Source organism: Lynx rufus, unplaced genomic scaffold (assembly GCF_022079265.1).
Source record: "Lynx rufus isolate CCGP_SWC_20201006 ecotype Redwood Valley unplaced genomic scaffold, mLynRuf1.p SCAF_2, whole genome shotgun sequence".
NCBI classification, from domain to species: Eukaryota; Metazoa; Chordata; class Mammalia; order Carnivora; family Felidae; genus Lynx; species Lynx rufus.
Window position 1 is genome coordinate 58,933,963 of NW_025814834.1, and position 14,677 is coordinate 58,948,639.

The window sequence follows — 14,677 nt, forward strand, 5'->3', positions numbered from 1 at the left end:
CAATAACTGACAGCTATTGTTGCTGCTGTGGAGGCTCTAAAAATTCATTTTCTCAGTGGTCCACTTGGAACGGAACTGTTCCAAACTGTCTTCATTCCCGCCATCCAGCGGCTCTGATACATCCAGCCATGTCCTTTTAGCTCTTACATTCCCTTTGTGCGCACAGAAAGCAAGCCATCTAGAGGCGCCTGGGTGGCGCAGTCGGTTAAGCGTCCGACTTCAGCCAGGTCACGATCTCGCGGTCCGTGAGTTCGAGCCCCGCGTCGGGCTCTGGGCTGAAGGCTCAAAGCCTGGAGCCTGTTTCCGATTCTGTGTCTCCCTCTCTCTCTGCCCCTCCCCCGTTCATGCTCTGTCTCTCTCTGTCCCAAAAAAAATAAATAAAACGTTGAAAAAAAAATTTAAAAAAAAAAAAGAAAGCAAGCCATCTAGCGATACTTGAAGAGAAAGTATTTGTTTCAGGGTGTAAGTTTTACACACTAACCTTTAGTGCCTGAACGGAATTAATTTTTTTAATTCTAAATAAATCGTTCTGTTCACTTAAGAAACATTGAGAACAAGAGCGCCTGGGTGGCCCTGTCAGCTAAACACCTTACTCTTGATCTCAGCTCAGGTCACCATCTCACAGCTTGTGAGTTCGAGCCCCACGTCGGGCTCTGTGCTGACAGTGTGGAGCCTGCCTAGGATTCTCTCCTCTCTCTTTGCTCCTCCCATGCTTGTGCTCTCTCTCAAAATAAGTAAATAAACATTTTTAAAAAGGGAGAGACATCGAGAACAAAAGAAAGAGAATTCTGGTGTTTGAAATTCAGGACACATGTTCCATGTAGTTCAGGTGGTGAGTGTCCCAGGCTGCCCACTGGTTTAAGGCTCAGATTCTGCAACAGGCATCTCCTATTTTAGTGCACATGGATCACCTCGGCATCTTGCTAAAATGCCGAAACAAATTCAGTGGTGGGGAGAGGGACTGAGATTTGACATTTCCAACAGCGCAGGGTGATGATGCCCTTGCTGCTGACTAGGACCGCACTTGAGTAGCAAGGACTGGATGGGAGAAGACGGGATTACTTAGGGGCGAGAAAGTGGGTGAGGCCGGCCCGTGCTTGGGATCTGGGGCTTTGGATGAGACTCCGGAATGGGACTCCGAGGGGGGTGGGTTTGTGGCTAGGGAGCTCCTGGGAAACTTCCTTGCCCCGTGGTTTCTTCAGCTCCTGATGCTTGCCAGGCTTCCCCCTTCCCACTGCCACTGGCCGGGTTTTCCCCGCACTCTCCCACACCATCACAGACTCTGGCTTTCCTCTTGTTCCCAGAGCTGTCACACTGTGCACAAAGCTTTTCTAGTGAGGTGTATTTCTAGTAAACAGCCTGGGAGTCAGAGTTTGGGACCTGGTCTCTTTTTTCCCCCCTCTTTTTAAAAACTTAGATCCTGTAAGGAAATGCCAGGTAGCACAAAGATAGGAATCCAGCCCCCTTGCCCATCTTCCCTGCCTGCTTTACTTTATCCCTGTCCTCTTTCTTGGAAGACTGTAAGACCTTTGCAGGCAAAACCAGAAAAAGATTGGTCTTTGCATTTCCACAGTGTGTGCCCAGACCCAGGCGAATGCCAGGCATCTGCAAGAAGACACGCAGTGAGCAGGAGCAGGAGAGCAAGATAGGATGTTGTCATGGAAATGAGTGGGGATGAGGAGACGCTTGAACATCAGATTTGCTAGGATTCATTTCTAGCAGTTTTAAGACCACCTTCCAGCTCACTCAGGCCCCAGGCCCAGATCCCTCCAGGTGTCATTCCCCCGACCTGTTCTGGCAGGTGGAAGAATCAAGAAGTGTGAGGGGCCAGTTTAGCTTCCATTGTCTTTGTCCATCTTGGCTCAGAAACCTCCTCTGCTAGGATCCTTCCAGAAGGGTAACATCTTAGCAATGTTGTAAAGGTAATTCCCATCCCTTATAAAACTTGGCCTATGTGAATAGCTGTCACTTTGGTGGTGGGAAGGAGGGAAGGAAGATTAGGACAGAGTGTTACTAAAAAGTCTAGGGGCCTGGGTGGCTCAGTCGGTTGAGCTTCTGACTCTTGATTTCAGCTCAGGTCATGATCCCAGTGTCCTGGGATCAAGTCCCCTGTCAAGCTCTGCACTGAGTATGCAGCTTGCTTAAAATTCTCTCTCTCTCTCTCTCTCTCTCTCTCTCTCTCTCTCTCTCTCGGGCACCTGGGTGGCTCAGTCGGTTGAACAGATGACTATAGCTCAGGTCATGATCTCACGGTGTGTGAGTTCGAGCCCTGCATTGGGCTCAGTGCTGTCAGCAAAGAACCCTCTTCGAATCCTCTGTCCCCTTCTCTCTGCCAACCCCCCTCCCGTGCTGTCTCTCTCAAAACTAAATAAAACATCTAAAAAAATTCTTGGGGTGCTTGGGTGGCTCTGTCAATGAAGTGTCTGACTTTGGCTCAGGTCATGATCTCACAGTCCGTGAATTCAAGCCCTGCCTTGGGTGGGCTCTGTGCTGACAGCCCAGAGCCCGGAGCCTTCTTCGGATTCTGTGTCTCCCTCTCTCTCTGCCCCTCTCCTACTCACAATCTGTCTCTCTCTTTCTCAAAAATGAATAAACATAAAAAAAAATTTTGGGGGGGCACCTGGGTGGCGCAGTCGGTTAAGCGTCCGACTTCAGCCAGGTCACGATCTCGCGGTCCGTGAGTTCGAGCCCCGCGTCAGGCTCTGGGCTGATGGCTCAGAGCCTGGAGCCTGTTTCCGATTCTGTGTCTCCCTCTCTCTCTGCCCCTCCCCTGTTCATGCTCTGTCTCTCTCTGTCCCAAAAAATAAATAAACGTTGAAAAAAAAAATTAAAAAAAAAATTTTTGTTTTAATTCTCTCTCCTTCTGCCCCTCTCTCCTGCTTGCTGTCTCTCTAAAATAAAAAAATAATAATAAAAGTAAATAAAAAGTCTAATACGTGACCATATTTTGTTCCTGTTTGTTTTGTTTTTACAGATTCATCGGCAAGGCTGTTGAAAGTGTAACTGTCCGAGATGCCCGTCCCTCCCCCTCCGGCACCCCCGCCCCCACCGACGTTTGCTCTGGTGAGTAGCTCCTCACCATCCATCACTGGTGCTCAGAGCAGGCCAGATGAAGGCAAGCCTGCCACGCATGTATTTGTTTTCAGTGTATTCGCATTCTGGGTAAGTGCTGTGCGGCAGGTTTTCCCAGTGCAGGGTGAGCCAGACCCTGAGATCCCAAAAGGTTGGTTGTTAAAGATCCCAGGCAATGCCAAGTACACGTGTGGGATGTGCATTCACTGGGTTTCCTTCCCACACACCAGCCCGAGACGTGTTCACAGGGGTTCTGCCGGGTGTGCACTGTTTCCATTCAAATGGACTCGACTTCTAGCCTTTAACTTCTGGATAGGACAATCCAGAAACCCAGGTCTCTGTATGAAATGCATCCGTTAAAGCTTCCTGTAGACTCACTCTTTTCTTTTTCTCTGCCTTTTCCCCTTTATTCCCACCTGTATTTTTAGCAGATATCATCCACCACCCCCTATCCCCGCTTCCCCCATACTCATATCCTGCTTTAAAACTGTCCTTGCATTTATTTTTTTTTTAACTTTTTTTTTTTTCAACGTTTATTTATTTTTGGGACAGAGAGAGACAGAGCATGAACGGGGGAGGGGCAGAGAGAGAGGGAGACACAGAATCAGAAACAGGCTCCAGGCTCTGAGCCATCAGCCCAGAGCCTGACGCGGGGCTCGAACTCACAGACCGCGAGATCGTGACCTGGCTGAAGTCGGACGCTTAACCGACTGCGCCACTCAGGCGCCCCAAAACTGTCCTTGCATTTAAATGTCCACTTTCCAATGGAATATCTTCACTGGGCTCCTCCTCATCTCTTGATAGACCTGTCCTCAGAAATTAGTGCACCCTCTTACAGGAAACCGGTAGCCCTCCACGTGGTGATACAGAAAGGTTCACAGACACACCCCATCGCCCCATTAACTCCCTCAGCTTGTGAGGCTTCCTCCCCACTAAGGAGCCTCACAGTGATGGGTCCTTCATTTCTCATTTGAGGAAACTGAGGCTCGGGGAGGAAAAGTCTCTTGCCCAGGCTTCCACAGGACACATTTACAGAGTCCATCTGAAGCTGGAACCTAGTTGGAAGAACAATTAGTTGGCTTGTTGCTACTCAGTGTGGTCCTCTGACTGCTGGTTAGGGGCCCCAAGGAGATAGTTACAGAAATTGAGAGTAAGCATGAAGATACACAGCAATTTGACAATAGTATTGTGTCTGTTGTGTGTCTCTTGTTTTAACTAATTCATGTTTCTACAAATTAATTGTTACAAAAGTTTCAGTCCAAGATGCATTGGAAAAAAAAAATTTTTTTTTAACTGGTCCCTCACTCAGAGAAGTTTGAAAAGTTCTGATCTGGCTAACATAGCAGGCTTGTTTATCTGTATTTCCCCAAAAGAGTGGTTTTATACCACTAGCTGGGTAAGTACGTGATTATTTTTTTTTTATTTTAATGCTCATGTAATGATTTTAATGCATGTTCTAAAAATTATAACTAGCACATCAAACTGAGGGTTTAATAGTGAGTTAATTTAAAAGAAAATATTCACCTGAAAAATAGTATAATAGTATAGTGGACTGACTTAATGAAAAATACTAAATAAATAATACAGGTAGCTGAGAAGATACACAAGTTATACAAGTTGTACCAGAGTGACTGAAATGTATCCTATTAACTCATTTCCATCCATTATTCTGTGACTGAAAGCAAGATCCTAAAGAAATCGGATATAGAGATGAGCAAAGGGAAAGGGGGGTTAGTGGCCATCCTGGGGCACTGTCTAGTGGGACAGTTCAGTTAAGGGTTCTTGACTGCAGAAGTAGCACCCAAGGAGGTTGGGCACCAAGATAAATTCGGAGGCATAACAGGAGGCCGGTGAAAATTGCTGACCCCAAGGTGGTAAGAGAGCCAGTGCTTAACCTCTCTGGGCCTCAGATTGTTTTTTGTTGTTTTTTTTTTTTTTTTCATCCTTAAAATGAAGACAGGGAATTTTAAAAGTTCTTTCTAAAGGGAACCTGGATGGCTCAGTTGGTTAATAAGCGTCCGACTTCAGCTCAGGTCATGATCATGCAGTTTGTGGGTTCGAGCTCCACATCAGGCTCTGTGCTGACAGCTCAAAGCCTGGAGCCTGCTTCAGATTCTGTGTCTCCCTCTGTCTCTCTGTCCCTCCCCTGCTCATATTCTCTATCTAAAACAAATAAACATTTAAAAAAATGTTTTTAATAAATAAATAAATAATAGTTCTTTCCAAGATGTGTTGTTGAGTTGAAAAAAAGTTTCAGAGGAATGGAAGGTGACTCCATTAGCAAAAGTGAACTGTACACGTAAAAAGCACATCTGGAAAGGAGCGCTGAGAAGCTGCTGTTAACAGGCTTGCTTCAGGGGTGTGTTGGAGGCAGGTGGGGAAGGGGCACTTTGTTATTTTTTTAACTGAGATATATAACTGGCGAGGAACGTTGTGTACGTTTAAGTCATACAAGGGGTTGATTTGCTACAGTTATGTATTGCGGTGTAATTGCAACCTTAGCTTTAGCTGGCCTCTCTTTCACATCACATAATTATCATTCCTTTTTTTTAGGTGAAAACATTTAAAACCTAGTCTCTTAGCAACTTTGAAGCTTATAATACAGTATTGTTAACTGTAATCACTGTGCTGTACAGTAGATCTCCAGGATGTATTCATCTTGTAGTTTGATTTTGTGCCTTTTAACAGCATCTCCCCAATTTGGGCAAAGGGGCATTTGTTGATCCCACATTTACCCTTCTGCCAAGTTACAGGGAAGGCTGTGGGGTCAGACAGCCAGGGTTTTTGAATCCTACCTCCTCCCCCTCTGACTAGCTGGGTGACTGGGGCAAATGATTCCACCTCCCTGTGCCTCTATTTCCTTGTCCGTAAAATGGAAATAATGACTCACAGGGTTGATGAGGACCAAATGAATTAATACACATAAAAGTTCTAAAAGCAGTGCCTGGCCCGGGGGAAAAACTATGTAAATGATAACTGCTGTTATTATGAGCAAATAGTACTCTGTAATTATTTCAAGACCCTTCCAGCTTAACACAGAGATTCCATGTAGCCTGCTTCCGGGTTTTCCTAAGCTTTCCCTCTGCCTCCGACTCTGATACTAAATCGCTGGGTGAGGGCTCCAGCTAAAATGCCCCAGCTTTACCTCTTGTGCCCCTCGCTGGCTCCTCTGGAGTCAGATCCTTCAAGAAGGGCCGGGGCCAACCTAGAAGGTCTCTCAGGTCTGCTGGAAGGACCTTTGGGTTTGGGGAAGCCAAGTGTCCCTGGGGCCAGGCCAGACCAAGCCAGTTTCTACATGTGGCAGACACAGGCACATGCCTACTTCCAAGTCCTGTGTGCTGGGCTTCTCGTGTCCCCACTCCATCAAATAACCCTGAGAAAGTGAGATCTCAATTTCACAGCGAGAATCTTTCCTAGGAATTCTGGAAAAGGGAGAAAATACCTAAACGTTTTAAACCACCACCTTTGTCCACCCTGCAATCTCTGTGAGCCAAGCTTTCAAAGGGATTGGACATTAGAAACACCTCCGGCAAGGGACTTCTGGGAACTTTTTGGGATTATGGGCATGTTCGGTATCTTCATTGTGGTGATGGTTACATGACTGTGTATGGTTGTCAAACTGGTGGAACTCTACACTAAAAGAGTGATTTTACTACATGTAAAATACACCTCAGGTCTGGCTTAAATTAAAAAGAAAAAAAAAAGTCTTCGGCAATGTAGAGAGAGGGAATTATTTTCTAAAACTTTGGTGGATTTAAAGAACAAAGAGCTGACCCTCTGTGCTAGAGACCATTTGCCCCTTGCATCAGGTTAGCTCTAAAAGATGTGAAGGAGAAGCTGATCTTCAGGGCACGTTCTGGAGGGTGAAGCCTCGTAGTATCCAGCAGAATCCTCTTAGACTTAAAATTCCCTTCTCGTCTTTTCGCATCCATCCCTGGCTCCGTTGGTTACGGCCAGACTGTGGTCTGAATTTTTAGAGACTTTTATCAGGGACTGACTCTTCCTGCATTAAAAATGAGTGTAATTTATTGCTGCATCTGTTCCCAAATGTCTGGGTCTTAAAAAGAATGACATCGGATCTAAAACTTGTGGAGAATTTACAGCCTATTGCCAAGAACCTCAATAACAAGCTTCCAATACTCTAGCTGTCCCCACCGAGTGTTGTGGTACATGATTTTTAATTCAAGAGATGAATACAAGTGTGCGTGCTCTCCTTTTAGGCCAATACAGAAAAGCCTACCTTGAATAAGTCCGAACAGGCTGGGAGAAATGCCCTTCTGTCTGACATCAGCAAAGGGAAGAAACTGAAGAAGACTGTCACCAATGACAGAAGTGCACCGATACTGGACAGTAAGTGAAAAAAGCTGTTTTCCATGGAGATACATGATTTATGGCCTAACCATCAACCCAACCCTACCCTTCCAGAAAGATTTTTTTTTTTTTTTTTTGGTTAACAACAGCTGCAAAGCTAGCAAAATAAGGGACTTGTATCACTCAGTGTAGCCACAGCTCCGGCTTGGGTTCCCTCTAATGCTGCAGGAAGCCAGTATAATAACTCTTTGTCCAAGGCACACACAGCAGCGATTCTCTGAATTATTCACAACACTTTCTGGAAGTTAACCCGTTACTGTTTGCACCGCAGATCAAAAGGCAGCGTGCAATATGGAAAGAGCCCTAGAATCGGAGGACGTAGGTTTGAGTTCTGGCACATCCTTCCCTTACCATCTCCGAGCCTTACTGTCTTCAGTTGTAAAGTGGAGATAATATGTGTTCTGCTACTCTCGCGGGTGTGCCGTGAGCATCAAACAAGACCATGCAAAAGTGTTTTGTGGTCTGGAATGTGTCATTCAAGTGTAAGATGCGATTTTCAGGAGCTGGGAGAGAGAGAGGAAATGAGATCACAACTTTGCTTATCTATCCATCATAAGTCTGAGATACTTTCTAGAACAAAGCAGGGTATGTATAAACAAACAGGGCTCCTGTTAACATTTACAACAGAATGAAAATGTACCCATGACTAGAATCCACTGGTAGTTAATAACCAGGCCTCGAGACTGTCTCCTCATGTTCCTAGACCTCTCCACTGCCAGCTAGATGTCCCCAAAATACATCCTACACACACATCCCGTTTGGACTCCATAGGAAATAGACTGACTTTCCAAAATCACCAGAGGGAGCCTTGTAGACATTGGAAAGTGATACAGGATTTTAGCCAAGTAAAGGATTAGAAGTGTTTAGGAGGAAGTTCTAGGAAAAGCGCCTAATGGGTAGAGAAGAAAGAAGGCGAGAACATGGGTGTGGAGAAAATGGAAAAGAGGAAGGCCAAGACAAGGCTTTTACATGTTGCTCTGTTACCAGGCTCTGTGTCACAGAGGAGAGAACACCAATCTCCAAAAGCCACTATGGGGTATTTTACCCTTGACTTGACACAGTTACCTCTTAGTCAAAATGCCCACAAAACTGATATGGTATTTTATAACCCCTTAGTCCTCTTGATTGGTACCATGAGATTCTCCTTGAGGGGAGGCCGGCACCACTCATCTCTGGGAAGCCTTGGTCCAAAGCTGTGTGAGTCATGGTGCCTGTTTGTGGGGCCAGAGGAGCTCCACAAACTGCCAACCTCTGGGACAGAGTTCAGTTGTTCTCTCCACTCTGGGAAGGGGCCTAGGGCTCGAGAGAGGTAGATGTGAATTCCCCACTGATGTTGAAGAAGACTGCACAGTTTAGTGCCTATTCCTGAATCCACTATTGGAAACTAATTGTGTTCTTCAAGGTCCTCTTCTCCTCCCATTAAATGGAAATAAATATTAGTTCTTCTCCTTTCCAGCTGCTCAATGATGTTTATGAATGCACTTTGCTAGGTGGACACATGATGCAACCCAATGCATGCCCTTGTTGTCCATGCACTTAATGGTCTCCTATATTGTTCCACAGGCTCTTTGCAAGTGGCAAAATCCATCTATAGTTTTTTATTTGTTTCCAACAGAAATTTCCCTGGGTCCTATGTCAAAATGTGGACCATGGTTGTATATAACTCTTTTTTTTTTAAGTTTACTTATTTTTATTTTGAGAGAGAGAGAGCATGCACGCATGAAGCAGGGGAGGGGCAGAGAGAGAGGGAGAGAGAATCCCAAGCAGTCTCCACGCTGTCAGTACAGAGTCCGATGCGGGGCTCAATCTCACGAACCATGAAATCATGACCTGAGCTGAAATCAAGAGCTGGACACTTAACTGACTGAGCCACCCAAGTGCCCCATACATCCTATAACTTAATTCAGCCTTATTCTGCAGTGTGATTACTAATGAAGTAACCTGGAGCCAATTAGTTATTCTCAACTACTTCAGCTTCTCTATCTGGAAGGTGCACAAATGTTTCTGGTTAAGAAGACTGATGTATGATGTCTGATAGTGATCACCAGTCTCTTTGAGTGCCATGTAAAGGCATCCTATGTAAATACAATATTCTAAAATGTATTATTAATTAATGAATATTTAAATGATGTTATTATTGGTAATAATTAAAATTAATTAAAATGTGTACTTTTATATGGAAGCAATTTTGCATACACTTCTAGAAATTATTATTGTAATTTTGTTTGTTAGGTAAAGTAATCAGTTCACTATCAGACTATTTCTTCTATCAGCAGAGCTCCCATAGGTAGCCCAGAAAGCTCTACATCTAGAAAATATACAGAACTACACAGACTTATGATCAATCTAATCGAGAAAAAAGGAAAACACAAATGAATAAAGTTTAGGACTCAGAATGTAGATTAGTAAGAGATTCAAGCAGGTTTTCTAAAATTAAGGATGCTGTGATGAATTTATATGCTAAAACATGTTAAAATCTTAAAGAAATTAAAATTTACCAAAATTCACTCATGAAGCTTCATTGAGCAAGAGAAAAGTTGAAAACTTTATCAGGCTACTTTCTCTCTCAAAAGGTTTAGAGCCAGACAGTTTTATGAGTAAATTCTTCCAGATTTTAAGAAACAGCTCATTCAAGTGCTATACAAATTATTCCCAAACATAGAAAGAGATGGAGAGCTATCTGATACACTTAATGAGACTAGCATGATCCTAACCTCAGACTTGACCAAGGCAACACAAACACAAAAAGAAAGCTATGTATCAGTGTCCCAGGGGACATGTGCAATGTTTGGAGGCATTTTTAGTTGTCACAACTTGGTGAATGAGGGGTACCTACTGACATCTAGTGGGTAGAGGCTATGGATGCTGTAAACATTCTATAGAGAACAACACAGCCACCCACCACAAAGAATTATCTGAGGGGTTCCTGGGTGGCTCAGTTGGTTAAGTGTCCAACTCTTGATTTTGTCTTAAGTCAAGCCCTACATCAGGCTCTGCACTGACATCAGAGAGCCTGCTTGGGATTCTCTCTCCCTCTCTCTCTGCCCCTTCTCTGCTCTCTCAAAATAAACAAACATTTAAAAAAAATTATCTGACCTAAAGTGTCAGGGGTTTCAAGGTTAAGAAACCCTATTATAGACTTATGATCATAGATGGGAAGATACTAATTAAAACCAAAAACATCTAATTCAATAGTATATTAAAAGAATAATTCACCGAGACCAGGGTTTATCTCATTTTTAACATTAGAAAGTCTACTAAGCCATCATATCAAATCCATATCAGATCATGAATAGGCATTTGATAAAATTCCATGCCATAAGAAAGTTGTTTTTTGTTTTTGTTTTTAAGTTTATTTATTTGAGGGGTAGGGACAGGGCAGAAAGAGAATCCCAAGCAGGCTCTGTGCTGTCAGCGTGGAGCCCGACACGGGGCTCGAACCGATGAATTGTGAGATCATGACCTAGGCCACCCAGACACCCCCAAGAAAGTCTTAAAAACCTAAAATAGAGAATCCTTGCTGACTGTGAATACTTAGAAGGGAAAAAAAACCTATTTCAAACCAATAGTTAGTTGAAACATTAAAGGTATGCTCATTAAAATCAAACTGTGGTTGTCTTTAGTTTAACAGTATTAATAATTTATATTGCATAGAAGTCCAGTCATCAGAGTTATTACTTAGATAAACTAGAACTAAGATAAGATACACCGCTATTAGAAAAGAGGAGGCAAAACCTTTATTATTTGCAGACCATATGTCTAAACTACTAAAAAATCCAATAAATGTTTTATAAATTTTAATTTAGAAAATATAGCAAAATGGTTTCTTAGATGTCAAATGAAATTTTCTGATGCCAGTGATAACCAATTACAAAAGGGGAAACAATTTCAACAAACAAAAATGTATCAAAGGAACCCTAACAAGAAGATATGTGACCCATATCATGAAAATTATATATCTTCAGTGAGTAAACCAGAATCCATGGGAGAATCTACCATATTTCCAGATGGTCTAAACATCATACAAGTATCAATTCTCCCCTACTAATTTGTAGATTTCATATACTACTCTAGAAAGTTTTCCAGGGATAGAACTTTCAACAATGTTTAACCTCATAAATACAGATATACATACATAAGTATTTTGTCATGAGATCCTTTTTTAAAGAGAGTATAATCATGGCTCTCATACAGATATAAAAAGAACATAAGTCAGGGCACCTGGGTGGCTCAGTCAGTTAAGTGGCTGACTTAGGCTCAGGTCATGATCTCAGGATCTGTGAGTTGGAGCCCGGCATCAGGCTCTTTGCTGACAGCTTGGAGCCTGGAACCTGCCTCAGACTCTGTGTCTCCCTCTCTCTCAGCGCCCCTCCCCTACTCACATTCTCTCTCTCAAAAAAAAATAATAAATAGACATTAAAAAAATTTTTTAAAGAACATAAGTCAGATATTTCATTTAACTCATTAATTAATGATGGAAGCAGTATAATGTTACCAGTTCAAAGGAGAATTCAAAGTACCACACTCATTAGGCAGATCAGAGGGGAAGTTTACAAATAGGTGCAAAACACATCAGTAATCAATTTCATGCCACTGAATATAACTAATTTACGTTTCTATGGACAATTATTATCAGTTTTCTACAATTTAAAGAGTTGTAAACTAGCTCAAAGACCTGGAAAATAACCCAAAAGCCTAGACAGGATACTTAGTAATCTTTTTCTTTTTCTTTGTTGTTGTTGCTGTTGTTTGTTTGCCCATTTCAGAATCTTCCACAGTTTTAGGGACATAAATGTAAAATAAAACAAAATCTTTGTACCATCTTAAATTGCAGGGATTTTTTTTTTAATGTTTAAGCCTCCTGTTGGGCTTTATGATATTAAAAATTTGAAATCAATCCATAAGGCCATCAAATAAGTAGATGGTCAAATAAACTACAATATATTCATGTTCTAAAACGCAATGCAGTCTCTTAAACTCATGTTTTCAAAGATAATGACACGGGAAATGCTAACAAAAAAGTGTTAAGTGAAAAGAGCAGGCTAAAAGCTTTTTAGTGAATCTGGTCCTAATTTTAAGAAAAAAATCCATAAAATAGAAGAGTACTAACAGGAAAGAATACGTCCTAACAAGCGCACTAGTAAGTAGCTAACAAGACATAAGTACTAACAAGAAAAATACTTAACTTTTTAATTTCTTAACAAGTATTTAGAAATAAGTACTAACAAGAAAAAATACAAAATAACCTTCATTTCCAGGGAGTAAAATTATGAGATATTTTATTTTCTTCTATTTTTACAGTTTCCTTTCTTCTCACCTCTCATTGTATCTCCCCCCTCCCCCTTTGGACTTTCTTTGAAGATTCTTTTATTTACCAAATCATAAGATACAGATGTTAACTCTATAGCAGCTCGCCAAGGTGGGGTGTGGGGGTAAGTCATCAGCTATTACTGATTCTCCAGCCGGGGACCCTGTGACTGCCCTGGAGTGAACAGAAACCCCACCCTTTTCTGACCAGGGGTAGGGTGAATCCTTAAAATCCTGCATTTTAATGAAATCCCAGTAGGCCCCCACAGGCCCAGTTTGAGCTGGCTCCCAGTTTGGTCCTCATTGTTTATTGTTTACTTGGACTCAGGCTGTGAAGGACTCCAGTGATGTTTTCGTACATGGTGAAGAGACTGTGTTTTCTTCCTTCCGCAGAGCCCAAAGGCGCTGGTGCTGGTGGCAGTGGTGGCTTTGGTGGTGGCGGAGGTGGCGGTGGCGGTGGCAGTTTCGGAGGGGGTGGACCGCCTGGTTTGGGAGGACTGTTCCAGGCTGGGATGCCGAAGCTGAGATCCACAGCCAACAGGGAGAGTGGTAAGGACAGTTTCTTTCTCACTTAGTAACAAGATGAGGCAGAGTTTGGTGGTTGGAAGGCTTGGCAGCCCTTCTCAGGCACTGTGCCCTTTCAAACATTTTAGGTGGCTTGAAATGTTAACACTGTTTTATAAAAAAGACTCTATGTAGCATCTTTTTTTTTTTTTTAAATCAAAATCAGACAGCTCCATTGAGCTGTCAAGTATTTGCCCAGTGTCCTTGGGGTAACTTGTACTTTTTTGTACTTTTCTAAAGGGTGAGCTAGAGTGGGAAGAAAAAGAAGGAGCAAATGGAACTTGCCGTCCCTGGAAAGTCTGCCTGGTGACCTGGCAAATTCACCTTTCTTTGTGAGGTAGCCTGACCCAGCTGTCTAGTATAGTAAATACTTGTGGGCCACTTTTCAAACACACTATGGAGCATGTTCTATGCAATATAATTACATATTGCACTAAATCTGAAAAGGTGTTTTGCATGACAGACATCTGGCATTTGAGGGCCAGTGATTCTAAATATTCTCTGCAGGGACACAGGGAAATGAGTCCTACAGGACTGTCTTTGAACCTGACGGCAGAGAGAAAAATTGAAAAATGTGGTCATGACCAAATAAAAAACCCTGCAAAGTGCATAAGGCTTGATACATTTTACCATAAAACTTTCTGTATTAATGTTTATTATGCTGGAAGACTTTTCTTTCTAATTCTGTGATCGTTTAATGTCTGCTGGGAAAGTATGAAATTCTCACAATCATATGAAGATAAAGCCACTGAATCCTCAGGGTTATCTGACTAGTTAGTAGTTGAATGGTCAAAATCGAAAAAGAGGCTTGATAACATGAGAGATTCTATCTTGCCAGACCTGCATTTACCTTTAAATTCACTTATTTAAAACCCACTTCAAAAAGGAGGCAGCTGACAAATGCAGACATTCAGTACTTTAACAATAGGTGAAGAAATTAAGGCAAAAGATAACTGCAAATAAAACAAGAAAATGAAGGGGTGCCTGGGTGGCTCAGTTGGTTAAGTGTCTGACTTCGGCCCTGGTCATGGTCTCACTGTTCATGAGTTCAAGCCCCACACTGGGCTATCTGTTGTCAGCACAGAGCCCACTTTGGATCCTCTGCCTGCCCCCATCCTCTCTGCCCCTTCCCTGCTCACGTGCTTTCTCTCTCTCTCTCTCTCTCAAAAATAATAAATAAAATTTAATAATAAAATGAAGATGGAATTTAAGTTCATGCTCAAAATGGTATACCAGATGTATACATCATCATAGTATACCATCCACATAAGGAATACTAGCTGTGATGTATACATGGCTAATAACTGCAGCTTTAATCTGAACTTGGAATTCCAACAGAATTTATCAAAAGCTGGTGACACAG

General features: G+C 42.6%; 1 protein-coding gene across 7 annotated transcripts in view; it reads left to right on the plus strand.

The window, feature by feature from the left end:
• WIPF1 (WAS/WASL interacting protein family member 1) overlaps nt 1-14,677 on the plus strand; it is an 89,262-nt gene that overhangs the window by 49,867 nt on the left and 24,718 nt on the right. For all 7 annotated transcript variants that reach the window (XR_006962691.1, XR_006962690.1, XM_047083256.1 and 4 more), the window contains 3 exons: nt 2,975-3,063; nt 7,293-7,422; nt 13,144-13,299. Coding sequence is in view for 5 of the 7 variants with exons in the window: in XM_047083256.1 (XP_046939212.1) it covers nt 3,013-3,063; nt 7,293-7,422; nt 13,144-13,299 (337 nt within the window). In the remaining 2 variants the exon portion in view is untranslated. The remainder of the gene's footprint in view (nt 1-2,974; nt 3,064-7,292; nt 7,423-13,143; nt 13,300-14,677) is intronic.